The 26,719-nt window shown below is 38.8% G+C and overlaps 2 protein-coding genes across 2 annotated transcripts; one reads left to right on the plus strand and one right to left on the minus strand.

Moving 5' to 3' along the window:
* Window positions 1–1,715: 1,715 nt before the first annotated feature.
* LOC110063453 (serine/threonine-protein kinase/endoribonuclease IRE1-like) lies at window positions 1,716–15,297 on the minus strand. Its single transcript, XM_089290609.1, has 25 exons — window positions 15,116–15,297; window positions 14,895–15,003; window positions 12,418–12,454; window positions 12,084–12,153; window positions 11,813–11,885; window positions 11,290–11,424; window positions 10,951–10,993; window positions 10,680–10,735; window positions 10,529–10,588; window positions 8,978–9,167; window positions 8,330–8,411; window positions 7,702–8,130; window positions 7,438–7,543; window positions 7,008–7,089; window positions 6,765–6,837; window positions 6,254–6,310; window positions 5,867–5,926; window positions 5,672–5,771; window positions 4,960–5,153; window positions 4,155–4,299; window positions 3,852–3,909; window positions 3,389–3,458; window positions 3,183–3,306; window positions 3,013–3,080; window positions 1,716–2,468 (listed from the first exon to the last, which is right to left on the minus strand). Exons 1-25 carry the CDS (start codon window positions 15,194–15,196, stop codon window positions 2,295–2,297), a joined length of 2,676 nt encoding a protein of 891 aa, XP_089146735.1. The 5' UTR covers window positions 15,197–15,297; the 3' UTR covers window positions 1,716–2,294.
* A 1,867-nt stretch (window positions 15,298–17,164) lies between these two features.
* Window positions 17,165–25,929, plus strand: LOC149112692 (testis-expressed protein 2-like). Its single transcript, XM_089290608.1, has 4 exons — window positions 17,165–18,580; window positions 21,269–22,881; window positions 23,277–23,397; window positions 23,780–25,929. Exons 1-4 carry the CDS (start codon window positions 17,333–17,335, stop codon window positions 23,861–23,863), a joined length of 3,066 nt encoding a protein of 1,021 aa, XP_089146734.1. The 5' UTR covers window positions 17,165–17,332; the 3' UTR covers window positions 23,864–25,929.
* The last annotated feature ends 790 nt before the right edge of the window (window positions 25,930–26,719 follow it).

Genomic DNA, 26,719 nt, shown 5'->3' on the forward strand with positions numbered 1-26,719 from the left:
GGGGCGCTTATTTAATTTTTCCCAAATTGTGCCCTGACATGATCTTTTTTTTTTAATACATCATCTGCACGTAAACAACATAAGCTGTTTATCGACGTAAAAAGCTGATCCTAAAGTTTAAATCGGGGCACCATTAGCAATTCACGTGGTCACAAACTGAAACAGTGTATAAATCTAATACTACACGACGAAAACTATACATCATTTGCTGTCTCATTGCTCGTCCACAAAATAGGGGGAGGGGAGGGGGCGCTTATTTTTACTTCCGGCCGATGCGAGGGGCGCTTATTCGAGGGGGCCCGCTAATTCGAGGATTTACGGTAGTTACAGGAAAACAGCCGCTTCAATACCTTAGGTTTTTTGTTGATGATTTTTTGAAGTGTCCCAAAGAAGACTTCGACCCTCTCTGGTTTCACAAGGTGCGGCAGTGGAACTGGCCCTGTCTTATGGCCAGCCCGTCAACACGGCCACCTCCATTACGGCCACTTTATTCAAGACCGAACAAGGGCTCAGTTAGTAATTGTCCCTTAATTTAATACGGCCAGATTTTTGTGGCCCGTTGGTGACCGGATTAACGTGTTTCCACTAGATTTAGATCAACGATGTTTGGGCCAAGCCGATTACAGTTTATTTGACCGTGAATATCCAGCCCAACTGTTTTGTCCGAAAAGGAGTGGAAAAGTATATACCAGCATGTATTTTTTGTCAACCAAGTTGTTTCCGGCTGCAAAAAGTTAATCAACCAAAAACGGCCTGTTGATGTTTGTTTTCTTGACGACCCGACTGATCATCGTACCTGCTGTAAGACCAATTTGTCAATTTCGAATTTTCGAGTCAGGGTTTTCGGGCCTACGGTACAGCTAAACTCAACCCCATCAATCCGTCACCAACGGGCCACAAAAATCTGACCTTATTTAACGGGTGTGGACGTAAGGTGGGGTTCCACTGTAATTTGGGAACGATGCTAATTAACATATAGCGTCGAGCCCTTATCATGAACAAGTGCTGGTTTAGAAACCTTGGATTATTACTACTTGCTAAAAGTAAGTATAGAAGGATAAATTTAGCACTATACTGTTTGAGGCAAAACAATTCCCTTCTACTCGCTCAGCTTAGCTCTTCTGAGATCGAAGTTGTATCTGGTTAGCTTTGCTTTGCAAGTAACAAACAACGCGCAAGTAACAGCCTTCCACCGACCCACACGAATCTCTGTAGAGTCGCGTCATCAGCATGGAATCGGCCAGTGACAGAAGAAAGTCCATGATAATGATCTATGATGCTTACATGTAGCTGTACCCACCGCTCGATACAGCTATACCTTCCTTCCGTTTGTCCTCGGAGGTTAGAGGGGTGGGTGGGTTTTCAGGGCTAGAACACCCCCTAACGTTTTTCCTCGGAGGGTGGGTACGACAACACGAAGGCAATGAACACTACATGTTTGTGCATTCCAGTGCATTATTTCCAAAGATCATGCGAGCGTCACCCCCTGACAGTTTCTGATGTACCCTCCGGCTTGGGGCGTGTAGGAATATAATTTTCCCCTTGAAACCTGTCCCAGATGACGTGCACTGCTTGCTGTGCCCACAAGTCCATCACTTGGTCCAACCATTTGTGTCGGTAGCTTTCAGAACTTAGTAGATCTTCACCTTGCTCCATAATCTTTCACTTTGTAGTGAACCGGCCATTGAAAAAACACATTCATTTTAAAACTCATGTTCATAATGTAGATCTTTTATTGAAAATTTGTATTTTAACAAAACTCTGTTTTTACTTTATTTTGGTGTTAATTTATTTTATATTGTGGATGGACGTGTTTTAATTCTAAAACTACAAAACGTTTTGTACGATTGTCACTAAAATATGTACAATGGTGAAGTTAACCTGGCAATAAATAATCTGATCTGTATTTTTTTTTTTCTCCCTGCAGTTTAGTTGAGACGAGGACATTCGCGTTAATTTTTTTTTTAATTTAACTCTTTTTTCGAAAATATTTTTGTAATATTAGCAAATGGATCGCCTGATTCAACGAAAGTGTCACACAATTGAAGTTACGTGTAACGCCAGGTCAATGACAAATTGATGACCAGCACAGTCGATCTTTTGAGGAACACTCCAGTACGGTCACGATATGCACGGACCCTGCAAAGTAGGACAATTCTTCAAAGTCCTTAAAGTGCCTTCTTGTACAAGTTCCTACATAGAGGAGGAATTCAGGCGTCACGAAGAGGCCTTCAGGACATAGCTTGCCAGGTGCCAATCGCACTGGACTGAGTTCAAGCCTCCAGAAGGGTGTTTTAGTCTTGAAAGTAATACGTCTGAAATACAGGCTCGCTTTTACAAGACGCCATAGAGTAGTAAGTGTGCATGAGAAGACGAGGATAGCGAGAGCTGAAATAACGCATGTATCCATCAGGAACCGAGCCTAAAGCTTTTTTCACGTGATCTGGAAGTTCACGGTAGTGGTGTTTCTGTCAAAATGAACAAAACGAGACATTAGAAGAATTAACATCAACTGCAAGAAGTTCATCTCTAAACACTCGGCAGCTGTATGAGGACTTAGCACGAGCTACTTTTTCTTCTGAGAAACTTCTTTGCCATAGCCACCACAGTTTTATGACCCAAAACGAGACTCGGACAGGTCCCCTTGACATTGACGGGGTTTCCTGGTCGGTGTTCTGAGCACCTAACGCAAACGCGCCTTGAGATCGCCGAGATAGCATCGGTCACTGGCTGATTTACCAAACGAAAGGTACCGCGTCTTGTTATTTCTTTCTTTCTTTCTTTTTCTCGGAAAGGACAGCCAGATGTCAAGTTACATGGGACAAATCAGGCTATAAATACGATTGTAACCTGTCAGATACTTTAAAGTGTCAAAACAGCGCCTCGCTTAGAAAGAAACTGGAAACTGGGGAAAAGCTCAACTAAGGCAGCCGCTGACAGGAGAGAGACGACATGCAGACTCAGCTGATTTAAAATCGAAATTGAGTTGCACTGACAGCTTTTTATAATTACCTTGTTTCGCATGGCACGTAAAAGATCTCTGACATGAGAACCTTTGTACGTCCTAAATCTGCGAAGATCTGTAAAACAAGAAATTAAAGGGAGATTAAAAATTAAAAGTAACACATAAAATACCCGCCTGGAGATACACTCTTAGTTCCCAGTCTCTTTCCTGTACTCACCTTCTTGTAATTCGCTTCCCAAGTGTACTTTCCAGTCCCCTCGCACCACAGGAATGGAATCTTTCTGTAATGACACTAGCAGGTCTGATTCTTCGTCCTCTTTTTCAATGCGGTCACTTACGTCCTGAAAATACAATAAGATTTTGAGCTCTTTTCAAGCGTTTATAACAGACTACGGCGGAAAAAAGCCTCCTTTTAATTATTACCTGAAAGAATGCTAGCTGTTTTTCTCTGTTCCAGAAGAACGGATGTTTGAGGATTGCTTTCGCTGAAGGCCTGTAAAGAAAGAGTAAGTTATTTAGTGTTCAATCACACCAGTTGAACGACTTATAAGGCTTGCAGAAGTTGAGCACCGACCACTTGTGACTTAAATAACACCTCATTTAATTTCACTTAAGGGTAGGACGTTCATCGTACAAGTGTTAAAACTTTCCAACGTTTCCGTCAAGAGTTGTACCAGGTGAACAGTTTTGAATCGAGTAATGCGCGTGCCTGAAAATTTCCAACTGTTATTGTCCAATCAGAAACGACTCTCGCGGGCCGAAAGTTGATACAACTTGTTACCACAGAGGTACGTCATGGGATGTCATGCTGCCTAGCAACGCCCAAAAACTCATTCGATCTTCGATAACAAGACACTCGCTGACTCGAAAGCAAAAATAAACTTACCTTTCTGAAGGACAAGGATTTAACATCATTTTCATTAAGTCTCTTGCTTCTGTCACTACTGTGAAAGCAAATTATGCATTGTATTATTAATATTCGTCAAAATGTCCTCGTGTAAGGAACGCGTCGTTGGACGAAATTACAGTTACCAAATACCGAGCCCGGAACAGTAAATTTATGTAATTTGGGTGCGGTAAGTTTCGAAACGAACAAAAGCAAACACGAGATTCTCAAGCTATACTTTCTATGATAAGCCAATCGATCGCTATTGTCAAATAAACTCGTTAAACAGGTACAGCTTCTTACATTCTGAATTGATGATCTTCTCCATATCGTAATCTCCCGCTAGTATGTTAGCTTGTCGTCTGTATTGATCTCCAAATGGATGACGTCCTCCACTCAACACGTAATAAAACACACAGCCAGACGAGAAGATATCTACGGAACGATTCTGGGGTAGAAAAAATACAAACAAATTAAAAATACAAAAACGCGCGCAGGAAGGACTGTTTAAAAACTTTTCTAATGGTTCATTCATTCTTCATAAGAAACAATAGCCCATTGAAAGCCCCGTTCACACTACGCGGGATAAATTTAAAAACGCAGCTTTGTTTCTACGGTTAGGCCTACCGTCCACACTTATCCGTCACGAAAACAGAGCTTTTCGAAAACGCTCTTCAAACGTGAGGAATGTGAAAACGCTGGCTTTGCGTCTTAGTGTGGACAGGACACATTTTGAAAACGGAGCTTTTCGAAAACGATGCCATCGCGATAATCACGTGATTTCCCTGACCGAGTTTTCTTCGAACACAAATCCAAAATGACCGGTGATTGTTGCGTTTTTAAATTTCTCCGGCGTAGTGTAGATGGAAAACATTTGATGCGTTTTTAGAGTGAAAACGCCGTTTTCTAATTTCTCCGGCGTAGTGTAGATGGAAATCATTTGATGCGTTTTCAGAGTGAAAACGCCGTTTTTCAATTTCCCTGGAGTAGTGTGGACGGGCTCTGATACCCGATTCACTTCTGTTGAGGAATAATCCGTTCAACAACAATGATTGAAAGCATTTATTTTTTTTATAGGTCCATAAAAGAAGGAAAAGCATGGCAATACCATTTTGTTGTCTGGCTTGAACATCTCTGGAGCTATCCAGCCGTCTGTGCCTATAGCACCTGTTTGACACGTGACCGAGTTGCGACCGTACGCCAGCTTCTTACAAAGTCCAAAGTCCGATATCATTGCTTTCACTTCGCCGCTTGCACTTCGCTTTGAAATCAGCACATTGTGAGGTTTAATGTCGCGATGAACTGAAAGCAAATTAAACTTTTTAGAGAGAAATAAGAATAAAAAAAAAATAGATTATTGACATCATTACATTACTTGCAAAACAATTGGGACGTTAAAATTTCGAAAGTTTAATTTTCGGACACTTTTTATCTCTAAAAATGATAGTTTTACCGCACCGTCAAGGTTTTAGATATATATACCGAGGTAAAAGTAACACAAATTCTATCAAGCCGTTACGTATCTTGTGCAGTGTCTCAACTAGAGTTCGCCTCATAAAGAAAACCAAGAGCTTTCGAGCTACTTAAAAATTTTATACTGTATTCTAAATATTTTGGACCCTTAAAAATTTCGGACGGTTTTATTTTCCGACACTTTTTTGGTCCGAAAGTAAAATGGTCCCAAATTTCTTGCAAGTAATGTACGAGAAAAGTCCAGGGGCAAGTGGTATGATAGTCGTGTTTACTCTTGAGTGATATCTTCCTTCTGTTTTGAAATTCATTTTCATTGACACAATCCTCAAAGAAAAAGTTCATTTTACCAATATTAAGGGAATGAAGATGGGAAAGTCCCGACATCGCTTGATTTAGTACAATTACTGGAGTGAGCCCATGACGATCAAATGTTGGATCTTCCACATACTGAAAACAAAACAAAAAAAAACCCATCAAATTAATACACAATAGTTTGGTAAGAACATATGTGAAGGAATTCATTCACAATGCTTTCTTTGTACCTCTTGGAGAGTAGCCTCGCATAATTCCAGTGCAATATACCGAAACTGCTGATCCTCTTCCTAAAATGATAAAAAAAGCTCATTAACCATCACATCACCACACAATCTTCGAATGTAATTGCTACCGGGTTCTTGAGTTAAATACGTCCAAAAGATATTTGTCGAGTGTGCCACATATAGACAGGACCTTAACTCGAAGCCTCCCTCAATTTTTCGCGCTCAATTTCTGCTGTCTGCTATTTAATTTACTCTAGAGAGGTCCGTGAGAAGTCTGTGATTGGCTACTGCTTCGTTTTGATATTTTCGCGCGCAAGTAACAACCAATCAGAGGGACCATAGGGTTCTCTACGTCATCAGAATGAAATTTTTGCCATAAAACTGACTTACCGTGCAGAAATACCTGATGACATTTGGATGCGCATCCGATTCTCGTAGAAGATCGACCTGAAATAAAACACCACCAAATAAACCTCCTCGGCCAATAATTTCCCAAACAACGATCATCTAAACATTTTCTAAAACTGACTCTCAAACGTATTTTAAAACAAAACAAAATGTGACAAGCCAATTTAAAGGAGCTACCTCACGGTTTGTGCATCTTGACAAGTTTGCTTGAATTTTTCAAGTTCGTCGTTTGTAATCCCTGTGAATCTTGTCCATCCTTGACCATCCTTGTTCCTTCATGGCTTATTATTATCTCTTTGGTGTTTTTCTTTCTTAGTAAACTGCTATTTTCGGGTTTCTTTCAATTTAAAGGTAATTATGTACATTATGTACTTGGCCAAAATAACTCAAAATACTGTGAGTTAGCCCCTTTAATTGAATAGCTTCTTTGCGTCTATACTCTGAAAAAAGTCAGATAAGGAAACAACAGAAGAATTGCTGAAAATTTTAATACCTCTCTATCAGCAAAGCTGAAACATTCCGGTAGAATACGTTTCACTGCTGCATCGCGGCCGTCAAAATTACCCCTGAAAACAACAACAACAAGATATCAACACAAAAGTCCAGCACAACTTTGATAAAACCAAACGCTAAGGATGTTAAAGAACTTGACACAAACTCCAGTGCTTTCCCGCGGAATTTTGCAAGTCAAAATTTTACAAATACATGTAGCAAGATTGAGATGAGGATAACTTACTTGTAAACAACTGTTCCTTCACAACCACGACCAAGCACATCTTTTAGCGAGAAGGAAATCTTGCCCACAGAAACGAAATTATCTGTTGTATAAGATAAGAAGATGAGAATGGCTCACCAGAAAACTAACAAACTCTACGTACTGTTACTGCAAACTAAACACTAGTTATGCAACACTTTCGAGTGGCATACCAGAGAATATCCTACGAGTCACTTGTATTTTTGCGGTATACCACGAGAGACCATTGCATAACTATTTTATACCATGCCATAGAAAAAACAGTGGACAACACAATCAATGCGACATGCGCGCGGTGCGTGATGGGAAGGTTGGGTGAAATACCGTCAAATAAAATTCATATGTTCGCGCCGCCGTGTAATATTCTTTATTTAGTAATTACATGAAAAAGCTTGTGGTATTTTTCCCTTACTTAAGTTCTCAGGCGGCGGCTCTGTTTTTTGATCGTCGATTCTCTGTGATGATGATGCTGGACGCGATGAGCCCCTTGAAGACACAGAATGCTGTCTGGTTGACCTCTATAACAACAGGAACAGACAACAAATCAAAACAGGATGTGACAACGAACCATTCTCTACCAACTCAAAAGTGTGACATCCTGATTTCAGACGTGACATGGACTGAATGAATTCCATCACACGGTCTTGTAAGCATCTGCAACAGTGAAAAAACTTACGTCAATATAAAACACCACCAGGAGAACCACAGGAATACTAATGGTGGCAATAATAGTGTACAACAGACGCTGATGAATCTTCATCATTTCAAACATTTCTTGTTGTTGTCTTCTGTCTTCTTCCTTTGCACTTGGCTTGTCAATTCTCTTGGGCATAAGCTTCACGCCTGGTAGATGGTGATAATGCATGTACAGCGGCATCAGCTTGTCGGGAATGTGTGTAATATGCAGCTGAGGACTGGCCACCAGTGGAACTTGATGGTGTCCAAGTAGCAACGCTGCCTTGGGTTCCAGTACTTTAGGCTGCTGCACAGGCCGTCGCACTGGAGGGGAACTGTTCACAGATGGCTCTGTGGAAGACACTGCATCCTTTGATTGGGATGTTGAAGGAACTACTGGTTTTGGGCCTTCAATCAGTAAGACCTTCGCCTGAGGTGAGAAGTAACTTGGGTGTTAGTGGCTCAGTAGGTCAGTGCTACACTAGAACAAGCTATACATCATTTATGAAAGCATCAATATTGTGAATGACATACTATAGAACTCCATAGCATCCCCTACTCCCCTGAAGGTTGAGTCTACTAAAGAAGAATTAACCAACTGTTGTTAATACAATGCTCATGGTCCTTACCTCAACCAATGGTGAACCTTCTTCCACCAGTGATGGTAGGGCATACAGTCCACCAGCATGCTCCCCTATGTACAGTGTTGGTCTAAAATGTATTAATAAAACAGCAAACATGCAATCAACAATTCTGAAGCCTTGATGAAGGCTGCACAGCCCAATGGTTAGAGCACCAGAATGAAATCTGGAGGTTGCGGGTTCGAGTCCCACTCTGATCACAAACTGGTTCTGTTTCATGGTAGACACAAGTTCAACTTCTTGGCTACATTTGTAAATAGCCACCTAATTTGCCTCCTGCCTGTTGGCTTCTGAAATTTAGCCTTTGGCTATAAACACTGACTGAGGGTAAAGAAAGGTTACTTATTCATTTATTTTTAGTAGTTTTTGGCTAGTATGTCAGGCTTAAAACGTAGAGGAAGAGTTCATGCATGGCCAATGCTCTTGTTAGAGAGCTATTCCAAGATTCACTGCAAGTTGCACGGCAGAGAAACACTATGATTATATCCACCAGAAAAGAGTCAATGACCACAGTATAATTTTGTGCAAAAACAAGCTTGAATAATCTACAACAGACAAAATGAATGTTTTTGCACGTCATACATGTATAACTAACTAAGTCCATTTTAAATAATTTAACTACTGGCTTGTACTTACTGTAAAACAATCTCTCCACCATCACCTAGGAACGTGTTTTCATGCGAAGAGCTTGACGTGTTGGCACCAATAAGATGTGTCAGTGTTTCTTTAGCTATGTGATTGACCTTGACTTTCAACAGTGCTTCATTGTCCATCTTATAGATTCCTACCACAGGTGATCCATAATTCTTGGTCCACAAAATCTCTCCTGATAAATGAAAACAGTAAGTTAGATAATGCACACTCTGTTGGTCTTTCAGTCAGCAAACCAAGTTAGTGGTGCAAACTCTGGCATTGGTAAACAAACTGGTTTGTACAACTCAATCAACTAAAAAGTTTAGCAAGAGCAGACTTGCCAACCTAAAAAAATCAAAATTCTGGAGTTCGCCAATTTCACCCTGAGTTCTTGACCATAGTAAAAAGTCATTCAAAGCAGCGCTCTGTCTGTTCACCACAAAAATGCATCAAAACTCCAGAAATATCCCAGTAAAAAAAATTACTAAAAAAAAAGACAAAAGAGTGAAAATTGAACTTTGGGCACTTTCCTTTGTATCCAAGAGGTTTGTGGCCCATAAAGGAGACTGGGAGATTAACTCTCTTTAACTTTAACTTTAACTTTAATACAAATTCCAAATTACATTACATTGAACAAGTCAATCCAATCAATCTGAGAACAGCTTAAAACAGAATACAAGATTCCCTATTATTACATGGCTAGCTCAGTGAGCGGGCAAGATGAATCAAATCCTGTGCTGTGATTGGCTACCCGAGCAGGCAAGATGGAGCTATCTTGCCCATTCGGGACTAACCGCTGTGTCCTGCAAGAAAAGTTTCCCCGAAAGCCATATAATAAATGTTTTATTGACCAAGCTTGTTTGGTCAAGATGGCTGGATATTGGCCTCGTTCTTTTCTTGCGTGTTTATGGACCTTGACTCCATCTCGGTCCATAAACACCCAAAAAAGGAACTTGGCCAATATCCAGCCATCTTGACCTCACACTTGGTCAATACCCCATATATATAAGCCGCCTTAGTGTATCATTGTATGATTGTATACCTAGTTAAAAATTACTCTACACTCATATTAAAAACACCTGAACTCTCTATCCAGAAGACTCCCAGAGAATCCGGGAGAGTTAGCATACTAGAAGTACATGTATCTGTTAGCTGTGTGCCAACAACCTTCATAGTACCAACAAAAGGGTACTATTAAAAACAATTTTATTAACATTATTTTGTAAAGTTCATGATATATCACTGTTAGTATAGGCATGATCAGTATCTTGAAATCATTACCATGCCAATATTCCTGTTGATTTTTAAGGAGAACCAACACAAAAATTACTCCATTTCAGACATAAACTGAAGACACTTTCCAGACAACTTCATTGCTTGCGAGGTATTAAGCACGGCCTTGGCTGGTTTCACAAACACCTGACAGATTGTTTGAACAATATATCCATCCACAATGTGCAAAGAAATCATTCAAAAGTAAGAACTTGATCAAACAGTCCTGGTATGTCAATAATTGAATAAATAATTTTAGGATAAATGCATGAAACCATTCACCTGTTGATGCATCCATTGTGACCATGAAACCATCAGAACTAGAACAAAAATGATGAAGGTCTAGGGAAAAAGATTCTTAGTGTTAGTAAAGTATGTTGTGTCAAGCAGGTTGTTGTGAAACAGACAATGAATGGTGAACAATAATAATTACTGTAATCCACATCTTGGGCGAGATGAGAGGAATAGTCATGAAATGTGGCATTCCATCTGCAATAAGAAAAACAATAATATATTTTTCTAATTTGTTACTAAGAATAGAGATAAATAAATATCAAGGGAAGTATCAAGGCCACTCTTAAAGTTAAGACACACAATATGGTCAGGAATATTATTTCTTGCATAAGTCTACTTGTAATTCACCAGTGTACAAACAAATAAAATAATTTTCTAGATCTATGCAGTCAAAAAATCTAAATACAAACCTCTTTTCTCTAGTTTTGCTATCATACATGGTTATCGTATATTCTGTAAAGATAAAGATACATGTAAGTATTATGATATTGTATATGTACATGTACACTGTATTTGCAAATTAACATTCTCTTAATTTACACAGTCAAAATAACACTCAGATAAGTGATAAATTTTCTAGCCTATTATTTTTCTCCCTCTACCAATCTTGAAACAAGAAAATGCTTCTCTTTACTGATTACCCTAGAAATCACTAGAGTCCCAAAAGTTTTGTTGTACATGATGTACATCAGTGTAGTCACTGTGATGCTAACAGGACAAGCTAAAAGCTTAGATGTAAATTTACATACCTGTTCTTCCAAGAAATACTGGAGCCTTCTTGTTGGACATCATTGGGCAGACAGTCTCTGTTCCGTCTAACTTTAGAGTTTGTTGTTTTATGCCAGTGTCCAGGTCAATGGCGTACCAAACATCTGTTTTACGGCCTGGGATAAAAGTTTGTCACAATAAAACCAGTGTTGGACTGAAAAATTATTAAGGCTAACAAATTGCAAATGAAAAACAGATCAAATAAAAAAATAAAAAAGGAAGGAGGGACAGAATGCACACATGAATGAATGTCTTGAATGAATGCAAGCATGCATTCATGTGTGCATGACTGACTGACTGACTTACTGACTGACAGAATGACAGACGGAAGAACCGATGGATGGATGGACGGACTGACGGGGGGACGGAGGGAGGAATGGACATATGGACTGGCTGACTGAATGTATGAATGAAAGAACTTAAAAACAGACAAAGGAAGGAACAAAGGAAGGAATGAATGAACGAGACCATGAACAAATTAAAATTTAAGGCAATAATTTTAACCTGTGTACAGGATTCCATCTGAACTTCGACAGGGAGATGCTCGCACAAGTTCAGGTATTGTGAAGGGCAGTTTCTGCAAAATATGATAAGATAATAATTATTTAAAATTAGTTTCAACGTCAACAAGGTGGCCTATATAATAGATGATTTGAAAATATCAAGAAACTTTTGATAAATCCAAGACACTATCTAGCAATAACATTTCACTGCAAGATCCAAGATAACATTATTCTGCAACAGTGAATACAATAACTAAAAATGCCAATAATACCTTAAGACCATCGTGTGCACTTCCAAAGGCATACAAGCTTCCATCTTTGGGATCAGGAATGAATATTGCACTGAAGAGAAAGAAACAAAACAATACCATAGATAAACATAGCAGCAAACAATCTCGGTAATACATTACAAGTAGCCTTCTGTCTGTTACAAAGTACGGTGGAGCCCCGCCTTACCACTTTATTCTGGCTCGAAAAAAGTTCAGCCAGTCATTTTCTTATTTAAAGAACCCCTTTAATATGGCCACCCTGTTAATACCGCAAGATTTTTGTGGCCCATTGGTGACCGGATTAATGGGGTTCCACTGTAAGTAAGATTGCCCTTACCCTGGGCGAAGGTATACTGGTGTTTGAATAACAGCGTCTGTTGAAGGTAAAAAATAAAATTTCACTATGTATCACCTACAAGAGACCAGTGAATCATGCACTGAAAAATCTGTTTATCAAATACACACTGTAAATGTTTTCTCCACGATAATTATCTTATAACAACACATATATCTACATGTATCCTAAGGAACTATCCATGAGGAGATCCTTCTGTATGACAATAAATTATCTTTAGTTACCAAAAATGGACTTTGTGATGAGTTGATTGGAATTAATATTGTACAGCTGCTGTCACCAACCAGATGACAATTATGAATGAGTCACTAACTAAAGCTAATATTATTGTATAATATCAGAAACAAGTTAAAAGGCTGCTTTTATTTGCTTTACCCTCTACAATGTATTTGGTTGTAAACTTGTCATTAAGCATAAAGTTGTGTATAGATACTTTGTGTAAACATTTTGAAGAGGCATTCTATGTAAACAAGAAATTTTCACAGTTTGAGCTTCCTAAATGCATTGAAACCCAGTGCGTTAAATTATAAGAAAGTGGTTTGACAGGTAGGATTTTGACGGGCAGAATTTTGATTGGCAGATGCCGTATAGTCAGATTTATGACAAAAAAAAACAGTCCTATATAATCTATTTTCTAGTGCCTTTATCTACATTCCTAAATTGTTCCTCTTTCACTTAGAAACAACACTGATGGATGGACAAAGAAGTTGCTCTCACACTAAATGGTAAAATAGATATCATATATCTTTTAGTTATATACCTTTTTGTTGCCTGAGGGGAGATAACTTAAGGAGTCCCACTAACAAGGGATGCTTAAGAGGTGCAAATGAACAGTCTGTGGTTATTTTCATGCAAATGAATTTGAAATATTGTTAATAAAACCTTTCCCCCAAACACAACAAGAAAATGAATTTAATTAAACCTGGGCCCAAAACAAGTTGCCTTTTTATCCTCTATCAAACATTGTCACATTAATTGTGAGATGTTTGCATCATGGTTTAAAGGGTGGGTAATATAATCTAGAGTATTTTCCTCAGGTGCACTAGAATCAGTTTATATTCCAGAGTGTACAAAGGCATTGGAAGAATAAGCTAATAATAAGCCCGAGAACACAACACAAAGACCCATATAGCCAGTACTCAAACCTGGATCACACAATCTCAAATCCAATACTGTCTTGCATGTGTCAATATAACTGTTAAAAAAATTTATACCACAAAATAATATACCACCAAGACTTTATGAGTTCCCTTCACAACCAAAAACAAAATATTACTTATTTCAAGTCCCAAAAGTACTACAAGTTAAACTGTGACAGTGAATTTCATTGTCAAGTAGCTTACGCCTTCTTTAGTAAATCTTGACAGACACAAACCCCAAGCAAAGGATCCAAACAAATTTTTCAGACTCTCTGAAGAGTTAACTCTTTTGTCAAATAAAACCTTATTAAAATATCTATTTTGTAAATTACAAAAAATGCACCATCCACATTGTTAACTGATGTGCCTGGAAAAAGGTGTTAGAAGAATTTTATTATTTGTGATATCTTGTCTTCAAATTAAGACAAAAAAATGGCTGTATTTTTATTCTTTCTGTGTGTATAATATGGTCACTTTGCTCTTAAAGATATTAAAAAACATGCACCTTTTAAACAAGATCGCGATTTTGTGTAAATAGCTGTCTGGAAAATAAACAAACCCCTCTGGAATGGTATTATATCACATGGGAAGATATTTCGAAAAAGACAGCTTTCATGATGAATACATAATTTAAACGTTAAGTTTCTTTCTTTCCAGACTAATCAATGAATAAATGATTATGCAAATGTATTGGAAAACAATTACAAAAGGACATTTGATAATAAATTCATATTGCATCACACCTCGCTTGGCTCCTGGACGAATTTAAGATATTGGATACTTGATTCTTCATGCAATAATCTGAACTTATCACTCCTCCAAACTGACTATGGGTTGTTAGAAACGTAGACTACGAAATTTCAACGATGACGTTAATTTGCAGATTTCGATAGATATCCAGGATCTTTAAAAGCAGAGATCGAGAATTTCTTTTAAAATGCTTAAAACCTAATTAAACCAAACGATAATACCAGCTTTAAACAGATCTGAATACAAACCACTAAAAATAAGGAAGTGAAAGAAGATACCTTACTTGCAAGCATAAACCTTCAGTAAAATATCAACCCACGAAAAAAGTTTGTGATCATGTTGCAGTCATCGGTCGCTGAAGTTTATCGCAAAATTCCACAGAATTAATTCAAGCTTAAGGTTAGGCTTTCTACCAATAAATTAATTGAAATCAGATTTGAAAAACACAGAATGGCTTCTAAACATGCTCCTAACTTCACTGCCAAAAATAAGCTTAGGCAACGACTTCCGTACCATAGTAAGACTAGTATTCACTTAAAATATACAATTAGTACGGGGAAATATTCTCACCTTCTCTAAGTGACCACCTTATTTCTCCAGTCTGTTTCTTCACGGCATGCATTGTACCATCCAAAGTGGAGATAAACAGGAAAGATTCTGGGACACTCAAGGTTTTAGACTGTAATGGAAAAAAATCTTCGTGTTTGAAGGTCGATTCACATGTAGACAAACATGGCTGGATCGATCGTGGGATGAAAAACTCTAGATAAAATACCGATTTTCAGGTTTACCTCTACGGATTTCACAGCCGAAGGCAAGACCAGAAACACAATAAAACTACAAAACAATCCTAAGATTGTGTAACCACTCATGCTGCCTGACTTGTATTATTTGATTGAAATAACAAAGTCAGGTTTGTAGTTGCTCTCTTTCATGTAAATATCCGTGTTCCTTTCAGTTGATTTTCGTTCGACGCTGTGACGTCGTTCAATCTGATTGGTTCGGTAAATCGTCGCCATATTGGATTGCTCAGACTGAAAAGGACTGGAAAGAGGAAGCTCCTCGACCGAAAAATGAGGACTTCTCATTTTTTTCTTTGTATGAATTTTTTTTCACAAATTCTCTTCTTAAAAAGGAGGGTAGGGATTCCAATGAATTAAGAATGCTTTTTGCTATAGTCTCTGTCTCTCTCTGTGTCTCTGTGTGTGTTTCTCCCTCAGTTTCTCTCTCTGAGGCCGCATAAAATGACTCTGCTATATTCCCCTTTGCCCGCCTCTCGTAAAAGGGTGGCTGGAAAACCCGAATAGCGAATAGCGAATAGTCGCGAATAGCGAACAGCGAATAGTCCCGAATAGCGATTAGTGCGAATAGTGGCGAACAGTCTCGAATAGTGGCGAATAGTGGCGAATAGTGGCAAATAATGGCAAATCGTAGCAAATAGGGTACCTAGTATCTCGAAGGAACGAAGCAACGAAGGATGGGATTTTCCCGCTAAAAAGCACTGACGCTTATCAGGACAAAAGGTGTTTCTAAACCTCCGGGGGGTACTTTAAGAATTTCTGGGTGGGGATGTGCCGCTGGGACCCTGGAACCCTTAGCCTATACCAGAGCTAGTTCAGCTGAATTTTGCTAACCTATACTAGAGTTAACTCCCCAAATCCCCCCATCTATCGACACTGTTGAGGCTGATTTGCGTAAATTTAAACTTGCCGATTTGATTTTTTTACATTTTTGGGTGGTAATTCCTGGTTTCCTTACCCAAGATAAAATTTTCAATCAAGCAGTCAGTTTTGTGAAAAATGATACCCTATTCTAGACCCAAACGCTCTGATTTATATACCCTATCCTAGAGTAAACTGCTTGAAAACCATACCCTTCACGGCGGCACATACCTATATAGCCCATATATGGCAGGGCCCTTCCCCCCCCCCCCCCCCCCGCGTTCTAAACGTAATTTCTTCTGTTTTAACAGGTTTTAACCACTGCAAAAGCGTAAATACGTCTGTATTAGGTTATCCCTGTGTTTTCTGTTTTCTTAATGTCGGCGATGGACAGCCCTAGCCTGAGTCCGGAGAAGAAAAGGTAATAAATTCACTGACATTCTGTTGCTTATTTGGATAATTAATTAACGCAGGATATCAGATCTAAACCGGTGACTATTGACGACTATTCGTCACTATTCGCCACTTTTCGCGACTGTTCGCTGCTATTCGCAGTATTCGAGACTATTAGCACATTCGGGACTATTCGCTATTCGCTATTCGGGTTTTCCAGACACCCCTCGTAAAATGTCCTTTGCACCCGCACGATGACAGGACTGAGCGCAGAGGAGTGGACATTTGCAGCGCAAATCGATCCTCTTGTACGTCCAAGCAAAGTGATGATCTTGTTACACATGTGGTCCAGCTGTTGAAATTCTATTCCCAAGACAAAACCCACATGTAGGTATCACGTATCACCTGTGGTCACCAAGGCAGTCGGCATTTCGTAGATCCTTCGTGCCTACTTCGGGCGGGACGATGTGTGACCGGTGACCGTATTTCGTTCGTCTCACAGATAGAATTTCACTGGACGAGGAGCCCATGACCCTTGAGAGGACATACAATGCAATGTACATACAGGAGCATATCACATGGTAGATAATATTTTCCGTTTGAATCAAAGAAAAATAGTTGCAATATTTCACGGCGAATTTAAGTTGACATTACGGTCAAATAAGACTCTCTGATCTGTCCCCCTGGCTCGGCCTCTTGTAGTTCGTAGTAGGCGGGATATATGGGGGGGTGGGGTGGAGGCTGGAGGGTAGGAGTAGAGCAATTCGATGGTCTGGGAACGAATGTTTTGCCGCTGACTGCCTGCTTTCTGCAATTCGTATTCGTTTCTCTGATGTGAAAGTCAAGCCATCTCGCTGAGGAAATTGTCGCTTTTGCGATAGATGTTTATCTGCTCATGGTCGGTAAAGATTCAATTAGTCAACGCACAAATGTGCTACGAAGCAGGGAACAGCAATGAGCGCAAAAAAGCCGCCTCCCCGACCACCCTTACCGCGATCATCGACCGCGAGAAGTGGCCAGCCAACCGGAGTAGCTCCTGAGAAATCTCTCCGAAATCCATTTTCTTCCATCTCTATTCGCTACAGTTCAAGCAACAAGGAGTCAGATTCCGACGAAGAAATTTCTATAGTACGTAAAGAAAATAGTAAGGTTCCCGATCCCAATGAACTACGTCAAGAAATCGGGGGAGAAGATGGAGAAGATGGTTTTTTTAATGTGACGAAGCGAGTGTGTGAGCAAGTTGGAAGCGCGAACACTTCTCAACCGGAAAAATATAAATATGCTGAAGGAACTTCGAATACGAAACAGAACTCTTCTGGGACAGGCTTAAATCTTGCAAGCAAAAGTCATTCTACTCAGGAACTGAGGGAAACGCCAGACAGGCGATCGGCAGTTACAAAACAGAGCACTTGGCCGAGTTATTCGCGAAATGAAGACTCCGATTCGGTGATCATGAAGTTTCTGCGTGGTCGAGAAAGGGAGCGCGAGCAGGGGAACGAAGGGAAAGTTGACTCTTCAAAAGAAGGTCTTTCGCTTTCCGAGAAGGAGGAAAGCGATGCTGGTTCGCGTCCTTGCAAGAGCCATGCTGACGATGGTTCGGAGAGTAAGTTGAAAGCGCACCATCAAAGGTCCAGGTCACCTTCACCATTTCGCATTTTGAATCGTGATCGCCAGGTTGAAAGTGCAGGTGATCAGGAGAAACCTAAATCCTCAGCTGGAATTTCCTTATCATCTCTTTTAGCCAGCATAGCGAAAGACGAAGTACATGGTGAGACCGAAGAGAAAATTTCAGATACTGAGGAAATCGAAAGCAACGCGGACATAGTTTCTGAAATCCCTTCTCCAGACTTGTTATTCAATTTTGACCACTATAATGAGGCAAGCAGAGAGTCGGGAGGGAGACTCTTATCACGCCCCATTCTAGACAAATCGCCTCAGTTCGCAAATTTCTGCTTTTGCTCTTTGCTTGTGTACATCTACTTCATAACAAGTTCCCCGCCGTTCATCTCTGGTTTAGTCCTTGGAAGTTTGTTGGCGTATTTAGGAGGATGTGCGTTTCTGTGGCTGTTTTGTCCAGAGGATACTCTAGCGGAACGATATGAAAAAGAATTGTTGGAATACGAAGGGAGACTAGCGAGAACACCTAGGCCAGAGTACAAATATGTCGATCCAGGATTGCTTGTGAAAAGAAACATGCTAGAGGCAAGTATACAACTTGTGAATTATAAAAAAAATGTTTTCGTGACATCAAATAATGAAAACAAAATTCTGTCATTTATCACCAGCCAAATGATTCTTGAAGTTTAGCAATCAATTAAAATGTAACAATGTGGCAACTTTCCAGTGATGCAGAGCATTTTAAAACATCGATTGCACAGTCACCCGTAGAGTCTGTGACAGACAGAAACGCTTTCATTCTTGAGTAGAATAACATTTGCTAATCTTCATGTTTTCAATTTTTAATGAGTCCCTTTATTGATTTTTATCAGCTAAGTTGAAATTTGGATTGGAGTGGATCCAATTACAATGGACAAGAAGCTTGATGAAACTCAAAAGCGGGCACTTAAAGTGTAACTTCTTTTTTGTTTTTTTAAAAATAGTCTGACTGCTCTTTTTCAAAAGAAATTGCATCATTCTCACAAATGACATTTGCATTGTAGGCCAGATGCTTCCTTGCATCTTGCGCATAACTAAAGCACATGTATTGCTTGTATGAAAAATATTTAAGTTTCTCATTCATTTATTTTTTGTGTCAGCACTTTCTTACTGTCCAAGTCACCAGTATTTTGGCAAGGGGATAGTCTGCCTTGTTCCATTATTTGGTTTGTCACACAACCATTCTCCCCACTAATGGCTAGATAAATCCAGGGTTCACCTGAAAATTTGAAGTAGAGGGAGAATAACTTTGAGTGGGCGGCGGACAATGCCGATAAAAAGATTTGGAGTAGTTTTATCGGAGCCATGTGGAAGGGGGGATGACAGCAACCTGTTATTGGGGGGTCCGGGAGCCTCCCCGGGAAAATTTTGAAATTGGGGTTCTAAAAAGTGCATTTCAGTGTATTTTAAGCAATCATGGTTTTGTTCTTTTGTTAAAGAAAAGCAGTTTCACCGAGAAAAACATAGATATGTATTGTGATAGTTGAACAGGTTAGTCATCGTCATCCGTATGAAATTTGAAAAAAATATCAAAAATGTTCTCATTTTGTGGTCAATCATGCATGTAAAAATGAGAAAAGAGTTTTGCTGGCATTGAAGGTACTAGATTGAGGTTTGACATTTATTTTGTTAAAAGACAAGTTTTGAATGGCTTTAAACACAGTGCTAGGGGTGGAATTCATTGAACGTGATGAAGCTTGTGATTGGTAACCATTGCAAGTGCAAGCCTGTAATACTTGGTGAAGTTTCCTGCGGATTTAAGCTCAGAATTTTTTCTGATTAAGCGTGCGGACCATCATCAACGTTTTGAACCTTTGCGATAGTTTGGGTTTTTCGTTCATGATTTCAAAAGTGATAAAATTAATACAATCAAACTTAAACTTTACATATTTTGCAAATGTTTCGCTTTATAATGAAGCCTTGAAATAGTGCATGTATTTATTCATACTTCCCTGCCCGATAAGTTCGCCAGTTTTATATCTCACTTCCAATATTTACACAAACATCTTACAGCTGCTGAGTTTAAAGATTGTGTAAGATCTTGTAAAGTTTGTTTCTTTTGTTGAAAGAAATCTTTGTAGTTATTTGTTCTCGAAAATCCTCCATGTGCGAGCCAAGCACTGGGTTGCATGTCATTGTGTTTAAAGAACTAATTAAATTACGCTTACATTCACTGGAGATAAAAGAACTAATTTTAATAATATTTTTGAAAGAAAACAACTTATGACCTTCGTTTGTGCCATCTCTATTTTCTTTTCAATTTATCCCTGGTACTTAGTAGCAATTGTTGGGTTTTGCACTTCATGTTCAGAGGAAAAACTGAGCTTTAACTTAATCCCGGCTGTCAAATATTTCAGTGCTGCTGTCACAGCTCAGTGCCCACGTCACATTTTTGGTGGCAATTCTCATGGCCCAAATGATTTCAGATTTCTTTTATCTTACAGCTATAAGAGTTGCTATGTATTTGTTGAGAAAATTAGACATATTGTTTTTATGCTTAATTTTATTGACGGATAGGCTCACATTGTTACAAATACAATTTTTTCATAATTTATTTACTATAAGTAGCTGGCACGCCAAGGACGACTAGACAGCAAATTTCGCCGGTCACCGGAGCTTATGGAGAACTCTGTAAATCTAAGCCACATTCCACTCTCCACTTTGACACCCACCCGGGGTCCCCCCCTGAGACACCCATCAGCCAAAAATATGCAGTGAATGTTTACCAAAACACAGCTAGATTGCTACAATACTTAAACTCAGATACATGATGTACTTACGAAATTTTCCTAACTGTGGTCTTCAAATCAGATGTGTTTTATTTGGGTATTATTTTTTATTTTGATGTCAAATGTATGTCAAATTCAAAAGGTGACATCATTAGTATCTGTTGACATTTTCAACGTCAGGTTCACAATATGAAAAGACTTTTGAATAGTGTAATCGTCAAATCGTGGCACAACAAGCTAATGAGATCTTTAAGCAACACTTGTTGTTTAAGAAACCAAACCTGGGTATCAACAAATTGTTAGGATGAGTTGACAAAATGCTTGAAACTAAGCTGTAATGGACTAACATCAGTTGCTTCATGCTACAGATGAGAAGCCAGTGAAAACAAAAACAGTTATGGGCAACAAGGCTTGTGAATACTAACCTACTTACACAGTGTTTCATAACCATTTAGTAAGATTTGCTTGAATCATCTTTAATGTTTTACTCTGCTTTTCTCTTCAGGGCTGGATGTTTAAGTCATTTGATTATGTCGCAGACAAGTTTGACTTTAGCCACGAGACTGTTCCAATATATGCCTCAGTGAAGGGAACAAAATTAACTCTGTCATATCCCAATATTGATAGTGCGGGCAAAAAGTTTGATCTCAGGTCAATTGATGAGGGTGCAAAGGTACTTTTTGCAAGACACGAACACTACGACATAGCTGGAAGTAAAGTTTCACTTTTACCTTCGACTATGACAATGAAGAAAGTGTGGAGTCGAAAGTTTCCGATCTGCCTTGTTCTTGAAAAGCCAAATGCAGTTACTGAAGACATCACTTACAAAACCAGAAGTACAGATGAAGAAGATGACACAGACAACGTGTGCAAGGTCAAACAGCAGGATTCATTTGAAGATGTTGGTGTTCTTTACTTGTTTCCGAGGACTGGCAGAGAGAAAGAAGAATGGTTCAATCACCTGTGCAGACTTCTGAATGACAATTCTGAGAACACTTCTTCACAGGAAACCATCCAGACGTCTTGCTCATATCCACATTACATGGCCAGACTTGTGCCTGAACCTAATGCTTCACAGCAGAGTGAAATTGCCTGGGTGAATGTTATATTTGGAAGAGCATTTTGGGATGTGTGGCAAGATAAGTACTGGACCAACAAAGTCAAGGAACGCTTTGAAAACAAACTTGCCAAGATGAAAAAGCCCTCTTTTATTCGGGATATCACTATTTCGGATCTCAATCTTGGTCAAAGTCTCCCAGTTATAACAAAGACTTTTCCTCCTGTGGTTGACGAGCGGGGCACTTGGGTTGATTTGGAAGTGACCTATGGCGGTGGCTTGATTCTTACATTTGAGGGCCATTTGAACATTGAGGGCTATTTGAGCTACTTCCTAAGTCTTGGAAACAGTGAACATGGAGAAGTTTCCGCAGAACTGGAAATGGCAGCATTGTCACGAAAATATGAAATGATTGACAATGAAAGTTTTGACCCAGAGGATCCAGAAAATGATTCTGAGTCAGAAAGTCCACCAGATAGTGACTCAGACTTTGAATCGCCCGAGTCTGACCTTGAAGAATTCACAATTAAAGCTATTCATACACCTCTTAAAGTGCCAGATAAGCCTGATGATGGACCGCAGAGTGAAAGCTCTGACTATTTCACATTGAGCAGCTTTGAGGGTGATGAGGACTTTCTAGAAAGCAAGGACACATTGCCTTCTGGCAATCTATCTGACTCAGAAGTAGGAAATGGCATTTTGGATAGGAACACCCAACTAAAAAGAAGGACACTGTCTTCTCAAAAGCAGAGCTCAGGAGAAGAAACACCTGATAAAAGCTTACCAACTGGCCCTAGTGACAAGACATCAGACAGTGCCCCTTGTACTCCAGCAAAAAAACATTTAGGTTTTTCAGCTAGACATGGAACAAAGCGTAAGATCTTTAGTGTGATTGAACGGCTGGCCAAATCCAAGTGGGTAAAGAAGGCAGCTGAGACTGGCATAGTCAAACGGGCAGCTGAGAGGTTTTCTAATATTCCTATCATTTTGTCGGTGGAGGTTCAAAAAGTCCAAGGAACTCTTGCATTGAACATTCCTCCACCTCCTACAAACAGACTCTGGTAGGTGACTGTTAGTTGATCTATATTGAACAATCTCCAATCTGCAACATTCACTACCTTTCTTCTTGAGAGAATATATGGTCCTGATTTATTACTGTTTTTCTACCTGGTGATCATTTATCTTTGTCACTAACTTTTAAATAGTAATTTGTTATAAATCGTCATTGCCTGATTTCAAGCTGAAAAGGACTAGGTATGAGTCTGTAAATTATGGGATTAGCAACTATTGATCCACATAGTCAGAAAGAGCACACCGAGATCCACAAAATCCTCAAGTTTAGTGTTATCAGGCTAGTTTTGACTGAGATACAACCATTTAAAAATGCAAAATTACACAGAAATATTTTGGTTATCATCTTTTATGAAAAACGCTATTGTATATCTTTGTTGTGCAGGTATGGTTTTCGAGGAACTCCATTGCTGTTTGTGTCAGCAAGACCAAAGCTCGGTGATCGTCAGGTCAAACTTACTCACGTCACAGAATGGATTGAGAAAAAGCTTAAACAAGAATTCAGGGTGAGTTACAATTTTTAATTTCAACTCTGAAATAAAGCAGGTTGAAACCTCTGCATATGATCCTAGTAAATGGCCTTGCTCACTCCAAGTCCACCTTACTGGATAAAGCACCACGTCTGGTGTTTGTGAGATCAATATAACAAGAATTTGTGTGCTACTGTTGCTGCTGCTGCTGCTGTTTTTCCCACAAGTATAGGCTTGTGCTTGTTTTGTTTTCTGTTTGGTATTTGTGAATCTCTGATGAAACCTCCCAAATTCTCAAGTTTCCTCCAGTTTTCCCAGGTTGTAGGTTGCTAGTTGAGACCACCAAGACCCAGTTTTCAGTAGCAAATTAGTCTTACATGTCTTGCTTTTTAATATCAATACTAATATTTAATTTCAGAACATGTTTGTCTTACCAAACATGGAAGATCTCCCCATCAGACTCATGAATTCAGGACTTGAAGAACAATTCCCGGAATGGTGATCAGATGAAAGCATATGTGTACATGCAGAGAATATTTCATAATGAAGTGTAGAATAGCTTACTATAGCTTGTCAGATCAATTAACGTATGAAAAAAGTGTTAAATTGTTCATAAATTGAGACATTTCAGTAAAAACTGTAGACTTACAATGAGGATGTAGATCAATCAATCTGAGTCTTTATCAAGATTTAATGACCATATATCTAGGATAGCTCATAAATTTGCAGGCATGCCTTCATTAGGAATGTGTTCTTTCAGGCTGTAACAGTGTATAATGTCCACAACAGGAATATTATGGTGTGTTTTCAATTTCATTTGGTATGAAGTGAGTAAGTTTAAATTTACCCCCCAAAAATTATTTCATGGATTATTCAAAAAGTGAATACAAGTTGTTCAACAGTATTATGAATCATAAATGTCAAGCCATTGCTATTTCAAAAATGTTATATTTATTTTTTGCTTCTTTTTTGGAGCAGAGAAAGCATTGCCTTAGAAGTAATTCGTAGATATTAATATGAATTTTCTTCATACATTTGTTTTCAGCAAAGAATCGATAAACTTAAACTATGACATTTAGGTACTTTACTTGACGGTGAATGAAAAGGACCAATTATAAGTACATTGTAACTGAAGGATCCAAAAAATAACGTGTTAGGGCAGAAAAACTTCACAAGAATAACCTGAGTGGTTAACATAAGGGCAGATTGTGTTGCTTGATCATGCAATTCATGTTTTTGCAGATATGACTCATGTGATCAGGTGCAACTGACACCTATAAACCACTCGTGTGATGAGTGTGATGAATTTTGTTTATGACTTGTGGTAAACCAAAATGTCACCTTGACATTGAATATTGAATAAAAGAGATATTGATCCTGAGCTACCCATCTCTTTAAGATACCTGATTATAAGTAATGCAGAACAAAACAGGCATGTTAATGATAACGTTAATAATATTAATAATATTATGATAATTAGTTGCTAAGAGTGTGCATTTCGTGCGCTTAACATTAGGCTCGAGGTTTTGGCCGTCATTATTTGAAGCAGTGTATGGAAAAAGACTCTAAGTGACCTCTGATGGACTGCAAGATTCTCCTACCACCTCCTTGCACAGAAAAGGAGTATTTGACATGAGATCAAGAGTCAGTAGGGTTTTTTCCATGCACCCCTTTATTTATGGGTCACCAATGCTAGTAACCTCTAGACCTAACCCAGTGACAATCCATAGGCAATAACTAAATTGTAGGTCATTGTTAAGCACAGCAAATTAAGTTTGGGGTTTTTTGTCATACTTTGGCCAAAATGTAGCTCATTTTATAAAACACATCAAACAAATTACTCCTATCTGGAATTTGTTTATTCCGAAGAAACAATTTTTGATACCTTCCACCCAATTTATAATTATACAAAAATTCTAAAATTCATATTACTGTACAGTTATTAATATATAGATTGTGCTATGTGTTTAAAATAATAATTATTATTATTGTTGTTTATTTTAGAATTGTCAGAGGCCTCTTCTTAAGCCAGTACAGTCAGTCAACAATGGCTGCATTTGTTGTGTTGTTTTGTTAACGGTTTTATTTAAGAAGACTTAAAAAGGTGTTTATTGAACTAGAAGTGGAATACTGGATTATTTTTACTTATTTTCATGTTCTTGGTTACAGTTAGCTCCTACATCCTTTGCTTCACATGAAAATAGCAAAAGAGACTTCTTTATGCGGGCTATTGTCATGGTAACATACAAGTCTTCCTGGCAAAGATTCAAATTGAAACCACTGGCGGCAGCCTTTCTTTTCTTTTCTTTAAATCTTGAAAACTGGCGGAAACAGTCTCACAATAACTATCCTATTCTGTCCATTAGATGTACAAAGTAATTCTCCTTAATTTTTGTTTTATGCCACAATGATTTGAAAGAAAAAACTATATAGAGAGTTAGTTAACAAATAAATTAATATTTTGTTCTATAGAGAGTGTATTCTTAAGTAACATTAATTTAAAATGTTGTAATATGTAGAGTAATTTTAAAGACATTGATTTATTAAATAAAACAAAAACTAAACTTGGTTCTTGACAGCTGTGTTTTCTGACTGGTGTGACTGAAAAATATCCCCAAAGTGCCGGAAAATCAACCCAAAGTTGGGCAAAATCACGATGCGCGTAAGGCGGTCTTGGCTACTTTTTCAGTCTTAAAATGAAGTGGGACTGTATTTCGGCCTAGAAGTTCGAAACCGAGCGTTGAATTATTTTTCCTCTGTCCATTTCACTGAAAACCAAGGCCATCACGAGTTAGTTTAGAGTCCCTGGGACTGGGAAATATCCCCCGCGTTAGGGGAAATCGAGCCAAAGTAGGTCAAAATCACGATGCGCGTACGGCGGTCTCGGCTATTCTTTCAGTCTTACAATGAAGTGGGGCTATATTTCAGCCTAGAAGCTCGAAACCGAGCGTTGAATTATTTTTCCTCTGTCCATTTCACTGAAAACCAAGATCATCACAAGTTAGTTTAGAGTCCCTGGGACAGGAAAATATCCCCCAAGTTGCAGGAAATCGACGCAAAGTTGCTCAAAATGACGATGCGAGAAAGACGGTCTCGGCTATTCTTTCAGTAATAATAACATTTGATATTTAATAATATTTGCGACACATTGGAACCTTTTGTGAAATGTTCAAGGAATTGCTAGAATTGGTTAGTTCGAGTTCATGGTGAACTGGTTATGCCGTTCCCACAGAACTTAGAATATACAATATATTAACAACTGAGGTGGCCTCCACTATAAACTTAGTGGTTTTTGAGGGCGTCTCCTCTTCGCCGTCTGTTACTGTTATTATATCTCATTATTATTTAGGCTGAGGCA

This window comes from Orbicella faveolata, unplaced genomic scaffold (assembly GCF_042242905.1).
Source record: "Orbicella faveolata isolate gen_17 unplaced genomic scaffold, um_ofav_v1 contig_2, whole genome shotgun sequence".
Classification (NCBI taxonomy): domain Eukaryota; kingdom Metazoa; phylum Cnidaria; class Anthozoa; order Scleractinia; family Merulinidae; genus Orbicella; species Orbicella faveolata.

What these genes read in the sequence shown, in the direction of transcription:
- LOC110063453 (XM_089290609.1), bottom strand. Translation starts at nt 15,196, where the DNA reads ATGAGTGGTTACACAATCTTAGGATTGTTTTGTAGTTTTATTGTGTTT. An exon ending in CCAGTATACCTTCGCCCAGG is followed by an intron (nt 12,154 to 12,417) that starts GTAAGGGCAATC and finishes CTTTCTCTTCAG; the next exon opens with TGCAATATTCATTCCTGATC. An exon ending in GCGAGGCTACTCTCCAAGAG is followed by an intron (nt 5,772 to 5,866) that starts GTACAAAGAAAG and finishes TTTTGTTTTCAG; the next exon opens with TATGTGGAAGATCCAACATT.
- LOC149112692 (XM_089290608.1), top strand. Translation starts at nt 17,333, where the DNA reads ATGAGCGCAAAAAAGCCGCCTCCCCGACCACCCTTACCGCGATCATCG. An exon ending in CCTCCTACAAACAGACTCTG is followed by an intron (nt 22,882 to 23,276) that starts GTAGGTGACTGT and finishes TTTGTTGTGCAG; the next exon opens with GTATGGTTTTCGAGGAACTC. An exon ending in AGCTTAAACAAGAATTCAGG is followed by an intron (nt 23,398 to 23,779) that starts GTGAGTTACAAT and finishes ATTTAATTTCAG; the next exon opens with AACATGTTTGTCTTACCAAA.